The following is a 25,623-nucleotide window of genomic DNA, read 5'->3' as shown; positions in this document are numbered from 1 at the left end:
ATGTCCTATTGCATCCCCTGTTGGCCCCACATATACAGTGCTCAGATTACATCAGGGAAGACAGAGTAGATGTGTCCCCAATTTACCATTCATACTAGCCACCTTAGCTCCTATTTTGAAGGGCTACATTTTAGATTTGGCTAACATTGGGAACAGTCAGTGGGTGGTGCTGGTATGTTTCATTAAAGCCCTTCCTATCTTTCCCCCAGTAATTGGAGCACTGTGATTAAAATATAACAATCAAAATGTACTACTAGTGGTGCCATAGGCAATAAGTGCCCAATATTCACACAACCATTATGTGTGAATCATAATCATAACTACTCATAATGGCAATAAATACATTGGGGATGGGAAGAATACTTGATGTTTTCAGTGGTGGTTATTTGAGTGCTGGGGGAAAGTGATTTATCTTTACCTTGGATAAAGAGGTCTGCCTCTCTTTATGTGCTGATATTGTTCTTTTAAAAAAAAAGTCTGAAAAAGTCATTATATGCAAATAGATTGTATTCCTTCTGTGCATTTCTGGCTATGATTTATTTCACTACAGCTAGCTAGTGTTTGCAGCTAGCATGTTCCTCAAGGTGATCAGTTCCAACTGCTTCATGAGGTAGTCTTTGAAGCTAGAAAATATAATTGTTGATAGATGGTAGTTATAACAGGAAACAGGCAGGGAAATGCAGTAATAGTGACACTTGAAACTTTGCTATCCTGACTTTAAAAGTTATTTTCCCGTGGAAAAAGATCTACCTGATTTAATTCTAAGAGATCTCTATGTATGCCTTAATATGTTCTGTAAAGAGGGAAAGAAAAACAAAAACCTTCTTTCACATAAGTATTCAATTGTGGCTTCCCAGCTTAACTGGAAAATAAGCCAAGACATGCACAGTGAGTGAACTTTCCTGTTTTTCAACTACTTCTTCCCCACAACACAAAGGGAGTGACTGGTGAGCATTTTAAAATGACATGCTGATAGTTCTTGAACCCTGACATCCATGCTTAAACCAGGAATACATAGTTGAGTACACTGGTATTTTCCTTTTTAATTAAGCATTCATCTGAGATTTGCACCTCATTTTGACTATACTTTACCAGACGTTCATATTCAACTGCAAATCCTATAAACATACAATGAATGGTAGCTTTTGTCATGTTTTCACTTCCCAGTGATTATTTGGAAATGAATGGTTGTGAATAGCAAAAGAGGTCTTAGACTGTATTTGATTACCTTATCCTTGTCTACATTAGAATTCAAGCCACCATTGTACTGGTGTTAAGTGTGGGATTTCAAGCACAAGAAATGCGTTGAGCTCTTTATCCTGTAGACTGGTTGAGTCAATGTAGTTTGTAGGTTTTGAGACAATAGAGGACAGCCCTGAGATTGTTTATCTGTAGAAGCTTGGTGGTGTAAGGTGCACGCTCTCTCTCTCTCCCCACCCCCATGTAGTGAAGCTAAACTTTATACTTATTGCTGAAGCATGAAGGTGGGAAATAGAGGTTAGTCATAATAGCAATAATAGTCATAATATTTTACTATTAATATTTTATCTAACTGCTTTGTGACCCAGGAGAAAACAAAACAAAACAAATTGGTCTTGGAAACTAGGATTCAGATCTGTGCTCAGTCTGGACTTGGAGAAATAATTAACATATAACACTTGCCCTTGTTGGATTAGATCAAAGGTTCATGTAATCCAGCATTGTTCTTCAATCTAAGGCCAGTGGATGTCTATGAAAAGCTCAGAAGCAGGGGGAAATGGAGGTAGCCATCTTCTATTTTTTTTAATCCTAGCAAAGCAGTCTAAAATAGAATCCATTACCAGCAATCTGAGGTGGTATTGTCTGCCATCTTTGGTCTGTGCAATCATATTCCAAGCTCATTCTGTTTCATGTATAAACCCAGTTGCCTCTGAATCTAGAGATTCTGTTTTTAGTTATTATGTACTAGCTCTTGTTTCTTCCATCTAAGCCACCTGGGAATGCATTTATTCCTTGACAACTAGGATCAGTGGTGCAGTTACCACCAAAGAACCAAGTAGGACAAATGCCCCTGGGCTGCAAGGAAAAATCCTCAAGGAGGGGGCCACTGGCTAAGTGGCAGGTAGCTCTTTGCTCTCCCCCTCCCAACTCACTGGCACACTGGACTCCCAGATCACAGGTCTTTTGGCTTCAAGCTGACAGGAGGGGGGGGGGAGTATCAGGCAGCATTCTTCCCAACTCCTCTGCCCGACTGACAGGCTCAGCCTCCAGGGAAATTCTGTTAAATTCTGTTCATCTTGGCATGTAGCCAGCTAGTCGTGAGAAGAGGGGAGAACTAACCATGAGGCTTGAGGACACAAGCAAAATCTATGGGGGAAAATCTATGCCACCAAGACTGGCAAGATTTTCTTGTGCGGGCAGGGTCACGATTTTGGCTGCTGCATATTTAAGACACGGGTTAGGGGAATGAGAGGAAGGCTGGGGGGATCTTAAGTTGTCCCAAAGCCCACATTGATGTTGCTATGCCGCTGGTCAGGGCCTTTTTTTTTTTTTTCAACTGGGTCACACCCACAACTTCTGTCCTGCAGGTATAAAGCTGCATGTACACTTCAGGTCCCATGTACATGTGCCACTCAGGGCAAACCACAACACATCTGATGTTAACACTTGTTTGTTTAAATTATTTTATTATTTATTTATTTATTTATTATTAAAAACACTTGTCTTTTTATTTAGGTTTAATATGGTAGTGTTAAGTAAGGCTGAGTTTTATAAGTTAACAGAGGCAAAAAAATGTTTTGTGTGTGTGCAGTTCAGATTTGTAAATTGCATTTCACCTGGGCGAGTTGGTTTTGGGTGACCAGATGCTAATCTCCAAAGCAGTTTCTCATCATGAGCCATGCCCCTGAAGAAAGAAATTCCACATGCTTAATTCATCGATAACTTTCTTGCAGGAAACCTTCTAGAGATGTGCACAAACCGGTTTGTAGGCCATGCAAGAGGCCTGCAAACCGGTTGGTGCTGGTTCACAGTTCAACGCCGGTGGCGGGGGTCTCCCTTTAAGGGCAGGGGGTTGCACTTACCCCTCCCACCGCTTCCCCCGCCGGTGCTCCGTTTTGTAAAAAGCTTTTCAAGGTGATTGCATTTCTCCCTGCCACCCCTGCCCCCTTTGTTGGCCAGAAATACTGGAAGTACAGGCTGTGCATGCGGCCTTGCACGTTGCATGCGTGACGTGCACACGCAATGTGCAACATGCACAGCTGGCATGAGCACACAGCGGCAGGCACACGCGCAGCTGGTACTCCCAGTATTTCTGGCCAACAATGGGGGCAGGGGCAGCAGGGAGGAATGCTGCTGCCCTGAAAACCTTTTTACAAAACGGAGTGCTGGTGGGGGGAAAGCGGCGGGAGGGTTAAGTGCAACTTCCCTGCCCTTAAAGGGAGACCCTCACCAGCGTTGAACCACGCCTCCGCTGTTCCATGCACATCACTAAAACCTTCTGCTCCCCAGCACACTCAGCATTGTACTGGTGTCTTCTACATTTACACCTAAATGGAACAGTTAAATTAATAGAGTTAGCATTCAGTTGCCTGTTATCTCTTCCATTCTATCTTTCCATTTGATAACTTTTCATCTGAGACTGAATCATTGTTGAGTGTGAAGTAAACGGAAGATTTGTTAATATGAGCTCTTTGTGTTGAAAAAAGAGTGGGTGAAAGAAATTTACTCCAAAGCTGTAATGCTTCCATGAGTGGCTCATGGTTACTGAAAGTCACCATGCATTCAGCCTCTTGGTCATTTGGTCTTTTATGGGCTGATCCTTGTCACTGAAAACAAGGAGGATCTAGCAACTCTTGAAAATAACTGTCTCTACTGCAAAGCTCTGTTGTGGACAGTTCTTGTTTGTTGTCCTGTTTGTTGTCAACTAGATGTCAGTCTGCGCAAAACAGAACCTTGTGTTTACATTATGCATGCTTCTCAGAACAATGGGCTGGAACCAAATGAGAAAATTGGATCTATAGCTACCTTGCCACCCATTCTGCTCATGCACCTTTGTGAGCAGAAGATTCAGCCTTCTTCTTTAGATTCAACTCTAAGACTCACAGAGATTGATGGGAATGCATCCAAGAAAATGTGCTTAGGATTGCAATCTTCTTTGCCTTTTGCTTTGATCTGTGTTTGCTTTGATCTGTGTTCTTGCCAGAGTTCTAAAGGTTAATTTCTAAATTATTTCTTATGTTAACCCCCTTTGTCTGTGAATCTGTGGTTTCACACATGAGGGGCAGAGGTAGGGCCAAATTCCCCACTTCAGTTACCTTTTGCCCCAGGAAGCTAGTTCTTATAGGTGCCAATTGTGTTACCAAGTTTATTCTGAAATGTAGTAGTACCTAGTGTCTAAGTTGTGATCATCTGTCCGCTTGGGTGTCTGCATTGAGCCAATGCACAACGATGATAACACCACAAATTTCATGGGGGAAGGATCTTATAGCCCAAGACATGATCTGAAGCCTGGATGCATAGGCACCAACAAAAGTATTTTGAGTACAGGTGGACCTTGTTATCTGTGGAGGTTCCATTATTGGCTACAGCTGCGGATAATGCAACTGTGGATAATGAGACTTTGAGCCAATGGGAATTGGAAGGTTTGGTTCTTTGAGATCAAAAAAGGGCAAAAAGCAGCTAAAAATTGAAGAAAACAGAAATAAAGTGTCGCACCATGCTCTGCGGGTCTCCAGCTGTCCAGCAATGCCTCTCAAACCTTCAATTTCGGTGATTTTCTGTGAAAAATCACAGGAATGCTTTAATTTTTTATTACAAAAGAGCCACAAAATGGCTCCTTTCAGCAAAATGGTGTCCAGAAATGAGCTTGGAGGTTATTTACAGCCACCCTGAAACGGCAGATATGTAAAATGTAACCCTTTGTTGAACCCCGTATACTGAGGTCGGGTCTTCATTGCCCAACTGTGGATACGCGAAACTGTAGTTGTCAGGACCTCATGTAACAAGGCCCACTTCTACTTGATTCCATATAAGGTGTGATTCTGGGTCAGCACTGCATACATCCTATGGTGTATGGTGTTAAGGGGAACACTTAAGTGTTCCCCTTAAACAAAAGTTTATTTCGACTGCCAAAAAGGCAGACTAAAAAGAAAGATGGGAGAAGGCACACCAGCATGACTCACCCAAAACTATCAAAAGGGTGAAAAAATGTCCTTGAATGCTCGCTTTATGCGTTAAGGCTCACTAAGGGGGAAGGAAGCTTACATTCCATTGCCCTTTGTCTCTTTTGTGCACTCTGAAGCTGGTCTGCCCTGACTCTCTGTACATGCCTAGATGCAATCAGAGTAGCATATCCAGCGCTGTTAAAGCCATGCTAATGACATACGGGCACCTGGAAATGCCTAATCAGGACAACTCATTCATGTGTCTGGAATCTCTGGAATGTAACAGGTTAGAACTTCACTTCTTTGTAGGCTAAAATGAAGAAGCTTCTTGTCTGAGGGTGCATTGAAGTGCACAAATATGGTGAACATGGCAACATTATGTATTTTCCTCCTAAAACAAATAGCAGCCACTGAGGGAAGGGAGGATGCACTATGGTGGGAGTCTCTTCCAAAGTCTCTTTGGAAGCAGCATTGCAAGCCTGTCTGAAAAATTAAAATGTAGTCATTAGTTTAATGTCTAAAGTTACAGGAGGTGGTGTCGGGGGCACCATTCTTTTTGACTGGGAAGCTCTCATCTCTGTCCCCGATGTGTGGATTCTGGAATTTCTCAGTGATAAGAAATAAGATGTCTGCATATGTTCAATTAATGCACCACTGACAGACCTTAAAGGCCAAATTGAAGACAGATAATCCTGGAGAGAATCTGTCTATGTGGTCACTAAAAGTCGACACTGACTTGACAGCACTTTATCTATCAGTCAGTCAATCAATCAGTGAATCAATCATATGTTCAAAGCACTGGTTGCTGATTTGGGGTTGGGTGGTAGGTGGGTGGAATTGTCCCTTTGGAATTAGCCTCACAGGAAAAAATATGTCCATTTTATTGTTTCTAAAAATGCAATAAAATTTTTCTTTGTTTCTAAAAATGCAAAAGCTGGTTAAATTTGGACCTTTATGGTTTCTTTCTCCTTCTCATTGAAGGACATATTTGGCAAATATATGCAGAATTTTACACTCCATGTCCCTCTTTTTTAAAATAAGAGAACTTGAGCATGATGACTACTTAAATTCCATAATTTTGTGGGCATGGTGCTGGCAACCAGTGGTTAGACCATGTTAAATAACGGAACCTCCTTGTTCCAAATTATGTCAGAGAAAAAGGTAGTACTCACTTTAGGTTACTGCATTGCTAAAGCCTCAGTGTATGTGATTAGATGGGACTAGTTGGACTGCATTTGGCCATATGAAGTCCCTCAGATCATCAAATCAATCCCTTTTTTTGGCCCAGACATTGACATAAATCTGGTTGGTGGTGACCAGAGATAGGCTTTTTCAGTACAGCCCTGCTGGATCAGGCTCAAGATGCTGATCAAGGTGCTGGATCAGGCTCAAGGCTCATCTAGTCCAGCATTCTGTTTCACACAATGGCCCACCAGATGCCTTCAAGAAGCTCACAGGCAAGGGGTGAGAGCTTGCCCCCTCTTCTGTCATTGCTCCCCTGCAACTGGTATGTAGAGGCATCTTGCCTCTGAGGCTGGAGGTGGCCTATAATCACCAGACTAGTAGCCATTGATAGACCTGTTCTCCATGACTTTGTCTAAGCTCCTCTTAAAGCCATCCAAGCTGGTGGCCATCATCACATCCTGTGGCAGAGAGTTTCATAAGTTAATTATGTGCTGTGTGAAGAAGTACTTCCTTCTGTTGGTCCTACACTTCCCAGCCACGGGATGGGTGAGGGGGAAGAAAATGGCAGTGGTGGCTAGCCAGCGGGCAAAAAAATGGCAGCGAATGGCACCGGCTGGCTGAAGAAAGTGGAGGCGGGCAGGCAGGGAAGGAAGAAGTCGGCAGGTGAGGAAGCAGATTGCCAGCGGGTGGGGAAGGAAGAAGATGGAGGGCAGGGGGTGGGCAGGGAAGAAGACAGCTGGGGGGAAGAATGCGACGGGGGTGGGCAGGCAAAAAAGTGGTGGCGGGGCGAGAAAGCGGCAGTGGCAAATTACGGGTGCAGATGCTCTGCACCGGATCAGCTACTTAACAATAAAGTTGAAGCAATGAAACCACAGCCCCATCAGCACTAAGACAGCAGAGTGGAATAGGAACAGAAACTTATTTAGAATAAATAAATGAAGAAATAAAAAACAAAAAACAGAGTCTTAACTTAACAGAAGTAAAGCAAGAAAAAAACCTTCCAGAAGTTAGGGAGACAAGGGTTTCTTTTTCACAGGGATCAAAAAATTTAGGCTTAGTGAGCCATTATCTGTGATGTCCACCAATTTCTTCTATTCGTGCATTTGCCACTGGTGAGCTGACAAATGGAAGCAGATGCCTACTTCCACACTAAGCCCGTTAGTGTGGCATTGCTTTCCCACAGTGTATTAAATGGATTATTAGGAGTTAATGTATGAAGGAGGCACAAATGAACAGGTTCAAACTATCATACTTCAGACACATTATGCAAAGACCCAGCTCCCTTGAGAAGTCCCTAATACTGGGAAAAGTTGAAGGTAGGAGAAGTAGAGGATGGCCAGCAGCAAGATGGATGGACTTGATTACAACAGCAATGAATACACCACTGAGAGGCCTAAAAGACCAAGTTGAAGACAGATCCTAGAAAGAATCTACTAAGTCTCAACACTGACTTGACAGCACTTAATCAATCAATCAAATTTCTTGGCAATCAGTTTCATGGGATGACCCCTGTTTCTATTGATATGAGAGAAGGAGAAAAATTTCTCTCTATCAACTTTCTCCCCACCATGCAGATCTCTATCATGTCTCCCCTCAGTCATCTTTTTTCTAAATAAGAAACAGCAGGTATTGTAGCCCTCTTCTGCACCTTCTCCAGTTCTATAATGTCCTTTCTGAGATACAGTGACCAGAATTGTATACAGTACTCCAGATGCGGCTGCACCATAGTTTTGTATAAGGCCATTATAATATTAGCAGTTTTATTTTCAATCCCCATCCTAATGATTCCAAGCAATGGAATTGGCTTTTTTCATAGCTGCCACACATTGAGTCAATACTTTCAACAATCTGTCCACTACTAACCCAAGATTCCTCTCCTGGTGAGTCACCGAATGGTTAGACCCCATCAGCATTTATGTGAAGTTGGGGTTTGTTTGTTTTTTGGCCCCAATATGCATCACTTTACATTTGCTAACACTCAACAACATTTGCTATTTTGTTGATATTTACTCATAAATCAGTTCAGGAAAGCTCCTTCCTAATTCTCACTGAAATATTCTTATTTGCAAATTCAGCCCACTTAATAGTTTTCCTGGTCAATCTATGAGGTTTGCTGGCCTTGGAGTATGTTGTTTCTTAATTGGAGGCATAAACTGCTCCTAAGTTGACATATTTAAATTTCAAAAATACTGAGTCCATAGAGAGGATCAGGGAGAGTGAGCAGACCATGGATGGCCAAGAAGGCCAAAGTCTGGTGGATGGGGCAAGAGTCAAGCAAGAACCAAGAGGATTGTGGTTGGAACTGCAGAACCTGGAGTTCACTGGCTTTTTTAATCCATACTGATTGTCTGACAGATCGGTTTTGCTTTGCTGGACTAGTAGAATCATGCTTGGTGGGTAACCCTACTATTCTTCTTTAGTCAAGAATGAAGATTGTCTTTCTGCTAAATATTCTCAGGCTTCGGGCTTCTGCATAAATCAGTCTTATTAGTCTCTTCATTGTCACTTTAGTCTGTCGTGTGTGCTCTTTTCACTTTGAAATAAAGCAGTTTTGAGCTAAATATTTCACAGCATCTTCCTTAACTGGACCCAGATAATTTATTTAGTTATCTCCAGAGTTTCTTTATGGCCAAATTTGGATGTAATGTGAGTTATACGGAGCAGAGATTGGAACTTGGCTGTGTCAAAATGCATGCAACTGTGTTTTCTCAGCAAAAACAACTTGCAGTTTGCTTCACCAAACTCCAGTTTGAACCTTCAGTTTGTAGCAAGGTTTGCAGCTGAGACCTGACATTTGGCTGCTGAAGCATTACAGTTGGTGGCTAGCAAATCCAGGGGTGCCAATCCAGCTGGGAATTTCAACCCAACAAGTTGCTCTCGCTCTCATTCTCCCACTAAAAAGATAAGGAAACAAGGCTTAAGCAAAAACAGGGTCATAGGGCTTGGGACAAGTGCAAATCCAGAAGGTACAGGTCCAGCAGCTCATCACCTTCCTACCAGTAGTCTTCCGCATCCTCGTGTTCCTCATCATCTTCTCCTCCATCCTCCAAGTTGGAGGGGCACTGAGGGGCACAAGACGAATCTGATAGTTTAATAGCATCTGTCTCACCTGCGGGTAGAGAGGAGGGTGAATTCTGATTGTACTCAGGGTAGACTTCTGATTGTACTGCCATGGCTCCCGTGGCACAAGAGGCTGCATCTTTTTCTCCTCAGGGCCCTCCCAAGGCCCTTGTCATCCCATTCCCAGAATTGTTTGAGAGCATCCACAGATCTGAATGGAATGCCCTGACTAAAGTGCAACAGTTTCACAAGATTCTAACAAACATTACACTCTCCTAGGTGTCTCCTACACATCTCTCCTAGATGTGGTTATGGAGTCATTCAAGGTTCCCACTGTAGATGCACCAGTTGCTGCCTTGATATCTTCAGCAGTCCTTCCAACTGAAGGGAATGATGGTACTAAGGACCTGTGTGACAAGTAGGCAGAAGCGGCCTTACGTAAGTCTTTTGAGGCATCAGCTGTGACCTTTAGAGCATCAGTCACCAACTCAATATTTTTAAGAGCTCTTTATCTGTGGGCCAAGGATTTGGTATCCATAGTAGACTCAGTTCCCAAGTCAGTTGAGGATGGGTTAAAGAAGATAGGCTTGTCAGCGACACTGCTGACAGATTCTTCATTGGACACACTTCAGTTTTTCTCTAAGGCTATGGCTGCCAATGCAGTCACCTAACATAACATCACATAACACAACACAATACCACGACACATAATATAATATCATCATCATCATCATAGGTCCTTGGGAAGGACTCAATGTCTGGATAAAACAAACCAGTCAATAACACCTGTCTGACTGTGTAAACAAGAAATAATAATTCGATTTCTAGACCGCCCGTCCAAAAATGGCTCAGGGCGGTTTACATAGAGAAATAATAAACAAATAAATTAGATGGATCCCTGTCCCCAAAGGGCTCACAATCTTAAAGAAACATAAGATAGACACCAGCAACAGTCACTGGAAGTACTGTGCTGGGGGTGGATAGGGCCAATTACTTTCCCCCTGCTAAATAAAGAGAATCACCATGGTAAAAAGTGCCTCTTTGCCAAGTTAGCAGGGGGTTTACATAACATACAGTTGGGATGTGGACACCGGCTCCCAAGCACTATTGGCTAGTAATCCCTTCTCGGCAAGAGGGGGCAGGAGCTTTTGGAGATTCTCTGGATAAGATCCTGGTAGAGACTAAAAATAAAAAGAAGGCTCTACCTGGTGCTAAAAGAGGAGAATTCAAGTTCACAGCCTTCATGCCAGTCCACTGCATCCTTCAGGACTCACTGTTTGGGGGGACATAAGACTCAGTGGTCGCTTCAAAGACCCTATGGCAGAGGTTTTGCATGTCCTTCCCCTGAACCTTCCACCTCATCTGCCAAGGAGGGCACCTTCTTAACTTTGCCCATCATTGGACCACATCAACTTCAGACCAGTGGGTTTTGGAAATGATAACCTGAGGCTATTCCCTAGAAATTGCCAACCTTCCACCAGAAAAATTCACACCATCCCAGAGGTCACGGAATCCAGAAAAAACACCAGGCTTTTCTGCACACAATATTCTAGAAATCAATGTTATTGAGCTAGTATAGGACCAACACATCCGTTACAGGGTCTATTCCATTTTTTTCTTAGTGCCAAAGAAGAATGGGGACACGAGGGGAATACTGGGTCTAAAATGGTTTAACTGGTTCAAGAAGAAACACTGTTAATGGAACTGCTCCTGGGGAATTGGCAGGGATCCCGAGCTATGTTCTAGGCTTCTGTGGGGGAATTAGCTAACATGAACGGAGCAGTCTCACTTTCAGAATAAATCTGTGCAGTGCTTTGGTCACGGAAAGAACTGAATGGAGAGTTTACAGTTCAAAAATAAAATCAGTTGGCTTGAGCTTCCGTATTAAGATCACTCAAAGCTGATGAGAGAAACATTTTGGGTTTTAGGAGGAATAGGAGGAAAGGGAGTAAGAGGTTTGAGAGCAGGGGTTATATACTACCTGGAAGAGTGCTGTAAACCCTTGTAGCTCAGTCATTACTAATGGGCTTCTCTCCTCTGTAGCAGGCAGAAAGGCAGGAGTGAGAACCCAGGGATCAGGCAGAGGTTTGGGAACCAGGCAAAATTAAAAAATGAATCAGGATTTCGTAGCCAGGAGTGCTGCATAGACCAGCTTAGGAAAAAGGCCAGTCTGGAAGTGAAAAGGAAAGCAGGAGCAAGAGTCAAGGTAGGGCAAGATAGAAGTGCCTGTGCCAAGACATTGTAAAAAGCTGGTGGATCCAGGAATAAATCTGAGGTAGAGCCATGAGTGTCCCAGGAGACACACTGATTGATTGTGTCTTGATCTCTTATAGGGAAATTCTTGCCCATGGGCATTATACTGATCGTATCTTGAAAAGGTGGACAATAGAGACAAAGGACTGGATGAGGCATTGTCCTTTTCAAAAGTGAGGAGTGGACCTCTTCTTGCACAAAAGCTGAGAAAGGTCTAAAAGACCTGTGTAGGGAGAAATGAAATGGACACATCAAAGTGTATCTCTCATCAATTAGAATATCTGGGAGTAACTAACATATAAACAAGCTAGCTTCCCCGCACCTTGAACCAACCATTAACATACTCATTAGCAGAGGAGACGAACTATTACCTTATCACACCTTCCTGAGGAGGTGATATCATGACTTAATCTTCTATGCCAACATAGGGAGAATACTTGGTTGATTCTTGAAAAGAATAGCGCTGATTCAATCACGTCTACTCTGGCATTCCTCACCTGAAAGCAATCAAGGAGATGGGCGCAGGGAGGTACACCTGCGGTCCAGACCTGAGAGCTATCATCCCAGGCTGTGCGCCAAAGTGACATGCCCTTTGAGTTAGCTCATGTGAACCAAAATGGAGATCTCACAGTCCCGTAGGATCAGAACAGCAATTGTGGGAAATGCAAGCCTGTAGCCCCAAATTAGGTAAAGGGATGCTCCCAGGAGCCCCCAACAGGCTCTCATGGTAACAACTCTTCAAGATGGAGATGCTCAAGCCCATCCTGGAATGCATTCATCGGAAGGATTTTCTGCCTTCAGTAGACCTCTTTGAAGTCTTATCTGCACATCCCAATCACGAAAGGCCACCTGAATTTCCTTTGGTTCTGTTATGGCACGAGCCACTTTCAATATCAGGCTCTCCTGTTCGAGTTGGCATCAGCTCCTTGGTTTTCACTAAACCTGTGGTGGTGGTGGTGGTGGCGGCGGCGGCACATCTGCACGAGCAGGGTGTCTGTCTATTCTCCTATCTTGATGACATCTTGATGAGATCTTCATCCAAGGAGCAAGCCCTGACGAGCATCCAAACCACCATGACTTGCCTATGGGAACATGGTTTTGTGGTAAACCTGGAAAAGAGTTCTCTGTCCCCAACACAAATCTTGGATTGCCTAGGGGTAACAATAAACACCAGACTCCACTGGCTGTTTTTGACTCAAGGCAGGCAACTCAGGATTTTGATGGCAGCACAGTCAATCAGAGCCAAGACTTCAGCGGATCTTATCGAGTTGGCCAGCTTACTGGACACGATGGTTTCATGCTAGGATCTGGTGCCTTGGTCCTGCTTCCATTCCAATGTCTACTTCTTCTATTGCAGGGACAGGTCCCCTGAGGTCCCATCTCATGGTTCCATTGTCAAAGGAGGTTCACTTGTCTCTGCACGGGTGGTTGCAGAATGGAAGGCTTTTGGAGGCTACGAGCCTTCAGTCCCTAACCTGGCTGCTGATTACCACAGATGTCAGTCTGACAAGATGGGGAGAACACATGGGTGACAGCACTACACAGGGACTTTGGTCAGCGGAGGAGGCCAAGAGGAGCATCAACTGGCTAGAGTTGAGAGCTGTGAGGTTAGCTCTGCTTGAACTCGAATCATTGATTCAGGGGCACCATGTACTGATCAGAAAAGACTATGTCTATAAAGGCATACCTAAAAAACAAGGAGGCACAAGGTCCAGGTACCTGTACAATGAGGCTTGCATAATGTTTCTCTGGGTGGAACAACATCTGAGGTTGATTAGGGTGGAACATCTGGCAGGAGTCTCCAGTGTGTTGGTGGATTGGCTCAGAGGGAAACCTGTAGTGGCATCAGAGTGGACATTGCACTCTGTGTCATTCCAACAGGTGATTGGGTTGTACTGCCAAGGATAGATCTGTTTGCATCAAGTGAAAACACACACACCTCAATCTTTTCTTTATGCATCTGCCTTGTTCTCAGAGCATAGGGGTGGATGCCCTGGCTCTTCCATGTTTGTAGAGTCTGCAATATGGCTTTCCACCTGTTCCCCTCCTGTCCAGGGTGTTCCAGAAAATATGGGAGGAGCGGGAGGAGGTGATACTGATTGCTCCTCACTGGCCTCGCCATCCGTGGTTTCCAGACCTCATGCATCTTGAGGTCCGCGATGGCTGGTGGATTCCAGTGCACCCATGTCTGTTTACTCAGGGTGTGATGGTCCATCCTCAGCCAGTTCTTTTCCGTCTCACAGCCTGACAGCTGAGCGGGAAGGTCTCATTATGATGGAATATTCTGATGCTGTACTTCACACCCTGTTGTCCTCTAGGAAGGCATCTGTCAATATGGTTTACAGGGGAACCTGGCATGCCTTTCAGTTGGTGCGGCTCCCACAACGGGTTGGACCCCGATGTGAGGGTTCATAATATACTTGGCTTCCTCCAGGCCCTTTCCAGCCTGAGCACTAATACCCTCAGGTGCCAGGTAGCCGCTCTTAGCAGCACTTTGGATGCTAGAGCACATTGTTTTGTCTCTTCCCATCCCCATATTAGACATTTTCTCAAAGGGGCTGCCTTGCTTAACTCTCCGGTGGTTCACACGTTTCCTACCTGGAATTTAAATTGGGTTCTTTCTGCTCTTATGTCTCTGCCCTTTGAACCCATGGTGAAGTGTGGTCTTCACACACTGACTTTGAAATCTGTGTTTCCGGTAGCCATTACATCAGCTCGTAGGGTGTCTGAGTTAGGTAGCTTGTCAGCTGACCAGGAATTGTGTATTTTTCACAAGGATAAGGTAGTGTTACATCCTGATCCTTCTTTCATTCCAAAAGTTAACTCCCTTTTCTACAGGTCTCAGGAAATGTCTTTGCTGATGTGTTGTCCAAACCCGGTACACCTTCAGGAATGCAGATAGAATTCCTTGGATGTCAAGAGAGCGCTTTGCTTCTATCTGGACCATACCACGGAGATAAGGGGGTAAAAATTGTCTCTTTCCAGAATGCCTCCCTGGGGCATTCTTAACAACTCTCTCCAAGTGGCTCAGGGAATATATTTCGATGGCGTACAAGAGTTTGGGGAAGGTTCCTCCTGCTGGCATCACAGCCCATTCCTTGCGCAGAGCAGCTACTTCTGCTGTGGCAAAGAAGAGTTTTCCTGTGGCTGAGATTTGTAGGTTGGCTACATGGGCCTCCATCCATTCTTTTGCTAGACATTGTAAGATAGATTTTTTTTTTAAACTCCTCTGATGCTGCCTTTGGCAGGTGAGTGTTGCAACAGGTGCTTTCTCGGTAATTGGAGATACCTCCCCGCCCTGGATGGCAGGGTGGGGAGGTTTTTTACATCCCATTGGTGAAGAATGGCTTCCAGGAGCTCTCAGGAGAAAGGGCACTTTCTTACCATGAATTCCTGTTCTCTGAGACTCCCAGAGGCATTCGGCCCACCCTGCAAGGTACCGCTGTTTAGTTTGGAAAATTTTATTGTGGCTTTGACCTTTGCCACCCATGACGGGGAGGTAGACAGGGCTTCCAGGGGAAGTCCCTTGTCCTGTTTCTTCTTTCTGTTTGTTCCGATTAATGATGTTTTGGCATAGCCATGTTTTTTTCTCCACAGTATGGGGTGAAGGGTGCTTCTGTTTTTCCAGTCTGGTCTGGGGAGGTGGGGCAGTCCCTCCCCCTGGAGGAGCCTCTTCAGTCCAACACTGCCTACTGCTCCAGGGGAGGGGCTAACCCAGTTGTGAGGAATCCCTCCGGGAGTATCAGAGAACAAGAATTCATGGTAAGAAATTACCCTTTCAGAGAGAAATGTGAGGATGGAGATGCAGCTAGTCACACTGATCACCAAGACAAAAAGGCACTGGTATACTGAAATCTGATTAACTGTCCTAGAGCTTGGCTTGATTGCTTTTTAGGGTGCAATTATTTAGTTTCATAGGACTTGTGCTTTGCCCTAAGACCCCTGCTTACTCTATATAGAAATTCAGCTTCATTACAAATACAAGGAACCTTTGCTTTTGGTACTTTATCTCTTCAGGCTGTTTTCACTGGTTCAGACTGCATTGAAAGAGATTTTAATATATATTAATATTAGGTGGTTTCCTTTGAGCTTGACTTTAGCCAGCAGAAGCATCTCAAGTTAGAGATCAGGTTCAAATCAGGCAAGTTCCCAAGAAATGATAGGAATCTTACTTGATTAGCAACAGCTTTATTTCAGAACTCACCACAGTCCAAAGTAGGAAGTTGCAAAGTCATTGTGAAATTTATTCAAACAGCTGAAGGACCAATTGGTCTTCTCGTGAAGATTCTGATAAGGACCCCTTTACAATCTAAAGCAATTATTTTATACCCCTTCTATGGCCATAGTTGTTTACTCTTTTCTACTTAGATTACTCACCTGGTCACTAGCATTTTACACAACCAACCTCCCAAAGAATTTTCTAGATTTTGTTATGTTCCACTATATCAAATCTGTAGGAAGTCTGTGGTTTTTTGTTTTCTGTATCCATTTTGAAGTCCTCTTAACCTTTAGCATTAGCCTATGTTATTTCACTACATCTTTGGCTCACTTATGAAATTTCCCAGCACAAATGCAAGCACAAAAACAATTTATAGTAAAGTCACTTTCAGGACAGGCCCTGCATCTCTTTTCATCTCTAATCAAGCCTATGTAAAGTTTGGTCCGGTTAAAGCTTTCCCTATTGATAGCTTATTCCTAATACACTACTACTACACTACTAGTAACAGCAAGCTACCTTGAAACAAAGCAGAGATGTTGCAGGCAGTGCTATACAAATGCCTGTTTACAAAGTGTATAGTTGTGTACCAGGGTCACTGCTGTTCAGCAATTGAGTGCTTCAACACTGCCTGCCTGCTCCTCCACCTCCTGATACCTGAGATAATTGAGGAAACTCCACTTCACCTTTGATTGCCACACAGTGGTCAACAGGCAGCTTCACCAAGCAAAGTGGCCCACTGGCCACAAGTTACCATTTTACTAACCCAATCAGTAAAATCTGTCAGGTAACCAGGTTATGGGGAGGGTTGTGAAGTATGTGAAATAATATGTAATATATGTGAAGTAATATATGTGAAGTAATTCTAATTTCTAAGGGCTTTCCCCCTCATTATGATGTTGACAAAACAGTACATTAGGCCACCTTTGTTGCAAACATTTGTATTTGTTGTTGCTACTGAATTATTGTTTCTCTTATGGTCATGCAATTCATTTGAAGAAACTTAGACAAATATTAAGGAAAAGAACTGATAGTGTTGAAAGACCCAAGGCTGTCCTTAGAGAGCCCTGGCAGGGTGTGGGGCCTGGGGCAAATCAGCCACTGCAGGGCCCCCTTCCAGTTAATTCTAATGGGGGTTATAAGAGCGGGGCCTGGGACAGTCGCCCTGCTTGCCATGCCCTAAACACAGCCCTGGAAAGACTTTTTAATGGAACTGATTCCAGTAAACTTGGAAGAAAAACCTATGATAGCTATGATATGCACCTGGCAGTAGTAGCTATAATGCTTAACACAGATCTAGAGGTAAAAATGGACAGCCCCTTTGTGCAGTTTATGTTTTGTCATATAAATTATACATTACACATTATAACCTCATACACATTATAAATTGCACATAATAAATTTCCATTGATAATTGCTACTCTTTCCAAATCATGTTTTCATGTTCATAAACTTAAGAAAACATTTGGAGTAATATATTACACTAGCTTAACCCATACAGAGCATCTGCGCGCTAGTACTTGATTGCTCCCCTCACCCCCTGCCACAGCCCCCCTCACCTCAGAGATCTCTCCACCCTCACCTGAGCCGCACTCCTGCTCCTCCTCCATCCTGTTGATTCCATCTCCCAAATCCCTCTTGGTCACAGCTGCAACGTTGCTGGCAACTGTTGGCCAAGCTTCAGCCCACTATCCCCAGAGACCTCCCCACTCTCACCTGAGCCCCACTCCTGCTCCTCTCCACAGGAACAGCAGCAACAGTGGTTGACCAGGCCCTTCCTTGCTGCCGCCACTGCCATAGCCACTCATTCCCCACAGGTTAGCGGTTGCGGTTAGCCAGGCCTTTCCTTGCTGCTGCCACCGCCATCGTCGCTTGTTCACCTCAGGCCACTGACAGGCTTGGGCCCGTCCCTCTCTCTCCCTTCCTGAGTTAACAGATCTTGTTCATTTTGTTTCCTCGACTAAATCACAAAACGGCAGCCTCCTTCTTCTGAAGGGGCTCTTTCCTCCCTCATGACCCCTCTCTTCGCAGACCCCTGCCCATTATCATTCATATATATTCCTCTACTCTACAATCAAGAACATCTTCCAACCAGTAACAGTTGCATTCCAACTGACCTTAACCATCACAGGCTCCTTCTCCCTATCTGCATATGGATTCCCACTGCCCAATCACCATGGTGCTTCTGCTATCACAGGCTCTTCCTCCCTATCTGCATATGGAATCCCTACTGCCCAGTCAGGTGCTTCTGCTTGCAAACTCTCGCGAGAGCTGCCACACACAGGATTAGCCAAGGGTTTGCCTTAGAGAACTATATATAGAAGATAGAGAGAGAGAGAGATATCACATGAATATAAAAGAGTCCTGAGAAGTATAGATTAAAAATACATTAAGCTAATATTAAACTCAAACATCCATATCATATTTGGTAACCTCTGAACCTATTCTTAATTTATTAGATAAATAAGATGCTGTGGTACTTTCTGAACAGCAAATAAAATGTGTGGTACATTAATATCAAGCTTTAGCTTTCCTCTCTAAATAGGTGAGCTATGGTTAAGCAAAGACACTAATTAAATGTGAAGCATATTTGCCTGTTATAAACGGAGGGGGCACAGCTTGGTCACAGAATACATGTGAAAGGTTGCAGGTTCCATTTCTAACACTTTCCCAAACTTGATGTCTGTTAGCAGGGCTCAGAACAGAGAGCTGCTACCAAGCAGATGAAGCAGTCTTGGTCTAATTGGATCAATGATAACACATAATATGGTTTTATATTGCTAGTCAATGACAATTGGCTAGACAGCCACTGGTCAAGGATGCTGTAGCATCCTACACTGAGCCGGGGTTGGACTAGAAGTCATTCAAGGTCCCTTCCAGCTCTAACATTCTATGACATTGAATACAAAGCTGTTCTACAGCGTTGTTTCCCCAAAATGTAAGGAGATCCTGATATCTGTTCCTCCCTCAGTTTCCTTTGTGCTGTCTTCATCAAATCACTTCATTCTACTCCACTTGTGATTGCCCAAAGCACACCACTTCACAATAACTCACACACAAACAACTCATCCAAAATACTTCTTAATCACATCCCAAATAATCCCACTCCAAATGCAATACAATCAAAACCAACTAGAGTTGCCAGTTCTTAAAATCCAGAGTCCTCTGGATCCAGCAGTGAAGCCAGGAGAAGAGCTGAGCAGTTTTCAGCAGGTTTGGGGGCAGATCTCAGCAGTTTTATGATGGTTATAGGGGCAAGTTGAACCATTTTTGATGGATCCGATTTGGAGCCCTGCCCTGCACAAAACTTTTCTATTCACCCAAGACATACACCTTGACTAACTAGCTAGAAAGAAAGCAAACAATGATTTTTTTATCATTGATTTTTTTAATGATTTGATCATTCATTGTGGTGTAGTAATTAGAATGTTGGACTACAGCTGTGAAAACCCAGTTTTAAATCTCACAGCCATGCAGTTCACTGAGTCATATTTGATCAGTCACCACTTCTCAGCCTAACAGGGTTATTTTGAGAATAAAACCGGAGGGGTAGAACCATACTGTATATTCTGCGCTGAACTCCTTATAGTAAAAATGTTATGGCCTTGTGTTAGTCTTCTAGCCATAGACACAGAACCAGGGACAGAATTACCTGCTCTTTACCTAGTAAACACTGAGATCCTAATTAGGACCCTGATAGGCTACCCTTTGTATTCTCATTTACAATAATGGGTATCTCACAATACATTTACCTTAAATTTTCAAAAACGTTGGGCTTGCTGGTACCTATCCCATCCCATCCCACTGTAATTCCTTTCTAAGTGACAACATTGACTGGGAACTACTCAGCTTCTAGGGAGATTATAAGAAGCGGTGTAGCCTTCCCGGATGTTTGGAGAGGTGGCATGGTCCTGTCCAGTGTTCTCTCTAACACGGATTCCCAGATGTTGTTGATTACAACTCCCAGAATTCCCAGCTGCAATGGCTTTTGCTTGGGTATTACAGGAGTTGTAGTCAACAATATCTGGGAATCCCTATGAACACTGGCCCGGCCCTGCCCTTAATTCTGAAGTTCAGTCTGTGGGATGGCTTCCCCAGAAAAGTGTCTTTTGCTCCTTCATTGCCTCTGTTTAAACAGGCAAAGACCGTTTTGTTTCAGACAACATTTTTAGTGAAGACTTTTAGAACTGGTTAACTTATCTTCTCTGTTTTTATTGTTTGATGACTCTTGTGCTTTTCTTCTGTTTTATATTGTATTGTTCTGTTGTTTTATGAATTGTTGTAAGGTGCCTTCTGTTGGCCTTCAGAAAAAAGCAGTATAGACTTTTTTTAAAAAAAACACGTGTTAATGCCACTCGTATTGCTCTGTAACAGTTCAGCTTTATTGGTACAAGACTTTGCCACTGAGTAATCTTCCATGAATCTTCAATGGCAAGTCATACATTATGGTACTATTTTCACTGATGTAAAATATGTACATTGGCTGACATCAAGACTAATGAAGCAATGAATAAAGTTGCTCTGGTACAAGAAGATCACGTAGCTGCATGACTTCTCAGAGTTCCAATGCATCCACTCTTGCATAAAGGTTCCCAGCACAAAATCTTTCTGTACTCGTGCAAACATACACAAAGTACAAGCTCCAGAATTAGTGCAACTAGCTAGTTCAACAGGTTTGTCTAAGGTCTTCATAGGATGTTGGCCATTGTATATTTATTGAAATATATGGTCCTATACAATCTGGACTATATATATATAAAATATAAACTATATTATGTTTCTTCTTTTCTGGGGGCAGATTGTGTGTGTTTGTATGTAGAATTTTTGCCTTCCAGCCTGCACCTTATTGACTATATTTTAATTTTCTTTTTAAGGATCCACCAACTTCTGTTTCTCTTGGACTGAGAATGGAGGAGATGATTTTCAACTTGGCAGACACACACCTATTCTTTAATGATCTCGAAGTAAGTAACTATTGTTTTGGCAGACTATAGGATTTGTTCAATACTGGTTTGATTTTATCAGCTAAAATAACTTGAGAGAGCATTGGTTTAATGTTGGTTCGTTTAATGTTGGTTTAATGTTAATGAATATATACACTCACACAAATCTTGATTAGCATTTGTTACTTCCAGGTTTAGGCTTATAATAACTGAACAGGTTGTTTTTGGGAGGGGTTGGCTGTTGTCATTTAATATTAGCCAGATATTATAATTATGACCATATCACACAATTATAAACATTAGTACTCAACAGATCATACAGATCATTAAATATTAAGCCTTGCCTTCTTCTTGATAACTAGAAGTATACAGTTTTCTCCACTATATCCCACTGTGAGGAAGTGTTATCTTTGAATCCAAGGGAAATCATTAATGTCGTATAGACTGCAAGTTGCAGTGGTGCTTATTACTGGAGTTTCTGCCTTCCAATAATTCATACATCTTGTTATACATTAGGGTTTCTTTCTTAAGTTGCATAGTGTTGTGCTGTATACTGTGAAGACTGTGGCCAGCATCCTAACTAACAAAGCTCCAGTGTTCCATGAGATGTATCAGGACTGACTTGGCACAAACACTTGTGAAGGGAGGGAATAAATTTCAATGTCCTCCCTTTCACTCAGAAGCCTTTTTGTTTCCCGAAGGTCACACAGCCTTCAAGGACATGCTTGTGGGTGATACAGAGGACTTCTAGGGCAAGGTGAAGTTTTCTTAATTCCCACCAACCCCCGGTGAACACTGGCACCCTGTTAGTCTGGAACTCATCCGCAGCATCAGCGCATCTCGCACATCACTGTTTCTTAGTTAATTAGGATGTTGGCCTGTGACAATCACAGTCACTGTTGTTTAGTTGTTGTTTTCAGCTCACACAACACAATTAGTCACGTGAGCAATGAAGCATTAGCAGGGATCTGACTTACATCAGCAACAATTTCCATGATCAAGGGGATTAAAAGGTATTAAGATGGCTGCCAAGAGCGCAGCCATCACTGGGCCGCTGGGCAAGCTGCCTGTAGGCAGCCACTGAAGGAAACCGGCCTTTGGGGATGGGCTTCGGGGGTGGGGCAGAGGGCTGAAGCAAGTTATGCTGTTGTTCATAGTAGCCATGACAACTATGGGCCTATCCCAAATGATTTCAGGACCAACACACATTGCTGGTCACACTCTTGATTTGGTTTTTTACTCTGATCAAGAAGGTGGTCCGTGGGTCTCCTGTGTCATGGATGGACTACCCTCTAGTTAAGGTTGGACTCGCAGCCTCAAGCTTCGCAGCCTTCACCCAGGGGTGAAGGACCTATTAGGATAGTCTGCCCCAAAAGGCAATTGGATACAATAGGATTCCAAGAAGCCTTGTAAGGCTTTAAGGTTGGTTCTGCCAGTGATTCTGTTGATGCCAAGTTCAGACTTGGAATAATGAACTTACTAGGGCAGTAGACACGATTGCTCCTAAGCGCCCTCTCAACCCGCTTCTAAATTAGCCCCTTGGTATATGGAAGAACTAAGGGGGCTGAAGTGGCAAAGTAGATAGCTTGAGCGCAAGTGGAGAAAGATTTGGCACAAATCCGACAGCTTACCACACAGAGCACATCTGAAGATCTATGTTCTGGCAATTCATGCAGCAAAGAAGTGTTCTTTTCTGCCTGCATTGCTTCTGCAAGGTCACGTCCAGTAGATTTGTCTAAGATTGTGAGAGGGCTAGTGTATCCCCCTCCTCCCCTGAATGAGTACTTAGATCCATCAGTTACCCATTGTGATGTTTTAAATAGTTTTTTTTTCAGATAAAATCTCTCGTACTCGAGCTGAACTACCTGTAGACTCTACAGTTCATGCAGAGTCTACTGTGGACGAATTGATCCAATTGTGTGGGTGAATTGAGTCAATTTCAGTTTGTGACTCTTAAGGATGTGGACAAGATACTTGGGACACTTCGCCTTACCACCTGTCCTCTTGACCCTTGCCCAACATGGATTACATGATCTGGCAGGGAGGTTATTGGAGAGGCTCTTGTTAAGATCATTAATGTTTCTCTGAAGGTGGGCAGGATGCCGCCTTGTCTCAAAGAGGCAATTTTAGACCACTTTTGAAGAAACTTGCATTGGATCCCTCAGAATTAGGCAATTAAAGGTCTGTCTTCAATCTCCCATGGTTGGGCAAGGTGATTGAAGGGTGGCAGCCACTCAGCTCCAGGCTTGGAGGAAGTGGATTATCTGGATGCATTTCAAACTAGCTTTCGGACAGGCTATGGGGATGAGATGGCCTTGTTTGGCCTGTTGGATTATCTCCAATTCAGAATCAGCAGGGGGAGTGTGACTCTGTTGATCCTTTTGGATCTCTCAGCGGCTTTCAATACCATTGACTATGGTATCCTTCTGGGACGCCTGAAGGAGTTGGGAGGCATGACTTTGCAGTGGTTCCACTCCTACCTCTCATGTAGGTTCCAGATGGTGTCACTTGGATACTGCTGCTTTTCAAAACAAGAGCTCCAGAATGGAGTCCTACAAGGCTCCATACTGTCTCCAATGCTTTTTAACATATACATGAAACTGCTGGGAGAGATCTTCAGGAGATTTGATGCAGGGTGTTATCAATATGCTGATGACACCCAAATCTATTTCTCCATGTCAGCTTCATCAGGAAATGGCCTAACTTCCCTAAATGCCTGCCTGGAAGCAGTAATGGGCTGGATGTAGGATAACAAACTGAGGCTGAATCCAAGCAAGATGGAGGTACTCACTGTGGCAGGTCAAGACTTAAGAAGGTTTAGATCGGCCTGTTCAGGACGGGGTTGCACTCCCCCAGAAAGAGCAGGTATGTCATCTGGGAGTATTTCTGGACTCAAAACTCTCCATGATTTCTCAGGTTGAGGCAGTGGCCAGGAGTGCTTTCTATCAGCTTTGGCTGATTCTCCAGCTATGTCCATTTCTGGATATAAATGACCTTAAAACAGTGGTTCATATGCTGGTAACATCCAGACTTGACTGCTGCAATGCACTCTACATTGGGCTGCCTTTGTACATAGTTCGGAAACTGCAGTTAGTACAGAATGCAGCAGCCAGGTTGGTCTCTGGGATTGCCTGAAGAGTTTAAAAGAACTACACTGTCTGCCAATAAGTTTCTGGGTGAAATACAAAGTGCTAGTCATTACCTATAAAGCCCTAAATGGTTTGGGTACAAGGTATTTTAGAAAATGCCGCCTTCTTCATCAACCCCACCACCTATTAAGATCATCTGAGGAGTTTGATTGGTGGCGACCCGAAACCAGGCCTTTTCTAGAGTTGCCCCAGGACTCTGGAACACGTTTCCTAATGAAATTAGAGTTTCCCCTTCTCTGAATGTTTTCAAGAACGACCTGAAAACATACTAGTTTAGCCAGGCTTTTAGTTTATAGTTTTAAAGCTTCGGGTTTTTATCTGTATTTTTAAACTGTTTAAATTGTGTGAACATTTTGATGGTTTTTTAGATTGTGAACTGCTCAGGGACTTTTTGTATGGGGTGGCATAGAAATTTAATAAATAAATAATTTTTTTCATGCTATTGCAGTTTTCTATCCATTGACATGTTATACTGTTCACATGAGTAGCACATAAGCTCTGAGAGAGAGAAATAAGCAGACATTTGTGAAATGTGAATCAGCCCTGATGGCAGCATGGCAAAGATTTTCTCAGCCCTTAGAGCTGTTGATACTGGTGTTTTGTTTAATTCATAGTTTAAAAAATCTGCAGCTTACGAAAAGCAACTTTCAGGAAAATGCCTCCTTGTTTCATCTTACAAAGAGAAAAGCAACTTCTGTTGATATTTTCATAAAAATAAAAAAATGAGAACAGTCAAGTTCTACTCCCATCATAATAAAGACAGCTGTTTATTTAAAATCCAACCATTAAACAAGCTTGCGGCAGGACTGCCAACAGGCATTAATCATCACATTGTTGTTTGCTAGAATTTATAAATGTATGTTATTCCAGACAGGCAAAAGAATCCAAAAGATTCAAATACAACTTTTGCTGATCAAAGTTAATTGGCAGCAATTGGCCTTTAAATATTTCCTGATGTTTCCTTTTCTCCAAAATCAAGCAAAATACACCTTATTTAATAGATGAGCCAATATCATTTGAAAAATGCTAGTGTGTGACGAACCTTAAATGTGGTTTCTCAAACATCTGTCCTATATTTTGATTTCTTTTCATCTGCGAAGAAACTACTCACAGATGAATTGGCAACTTAAGAATGTAATAAAATTATTTAAATGTGTTTTATTTTTTCTTCCACTCATTAGTGAAGTATTTTTTTTTTCACATTTTAAAGAAAAAAATTTATAGATTTACAAGTGTTTTCAATAAGGCAACTTAATGCTGAAGAGATTTATTGTTTTGGTACAAATAGTGTCATTACTAAATGAAAGGCATTGGATTGTTATCCAGCCATAGAAGAAAATTACTAGGGTCCTAGCTTTCCATGGCTGCATCTGTCTGCTGGCTGCATTTGATTCTTTAGTATAGGAAGCAGTATCACATCTTAATCCTGGCTTAGATACCATGCAGTGCCCCACTGATGGAAGAATGGGATATGCGTGCTAGGTTCACAAGTGAGGAAAGCCATCAGTGCTGCTTTCAAATATCCAGAGCCTCCATGGCTCTTAGGATTGCACCATCACTGTAGGACACTCCTCCCTTTATTCCCAATGGGAGAAACATCCAGGAGCACACTTCATAGGTGGCACGGCATTAAGGGTATGCATGGAACCAGTTTTTCTGGTTTGATTCTAATC

The 25,623-nt window shown here is 43.1% G+C and overlaps 1 protein-coding gene across 28 annotated transcripts in view; it reads left to right on the top strand.

Moving 5' to 3' along the window:
* EYA1 (EYA transcriptional coactivator and phosphatase 1) overlaps nt 1–25,623 on the top strand; it is a 165,387-nt gene that overhangs the window by 89,367 nt on the left and 50,397 nt on the right. For all 28 annotated transcript variants that reach the window (XR_008306465.1, XM_053247582.1, XM_053247578.1 and 25 more), the window contains one exon: nt 20,733–20,822. Coding sequence is in view for 27 of the 28 variants with exons in the window: in XM_053247582.1 (XP_053103557.1) it covers nt 20,733–20,822 (90 nt within the window). In the remaining variant the exon portion in view is untranslated. The remainder of the gene's footprint in view (nt 1–20,732; nt 20,823–25,623) is intronic.

The sequence above is a fragment of the Hemicordylus capensis genome, chromosome 4 (genome assembly GCF_027244095.1).
Source record: "Hemicordylus capensis ecotype Gifberg chromosome 4, rHemCap1.1.pri, whole genome shotgun sequence".
Taxonomy (NCBI): Eukaryota; Metazoa; Chordata; class Lepidosauria; order Squamata; family Cordylidae; genus Hemicordylus; species Hemicordylus capensis.
The sequence above is the reverse complement of the archived record's forward strand: the minus strand, read 5'-3'. Positions and strand labels throughout refer to the sequence as shown.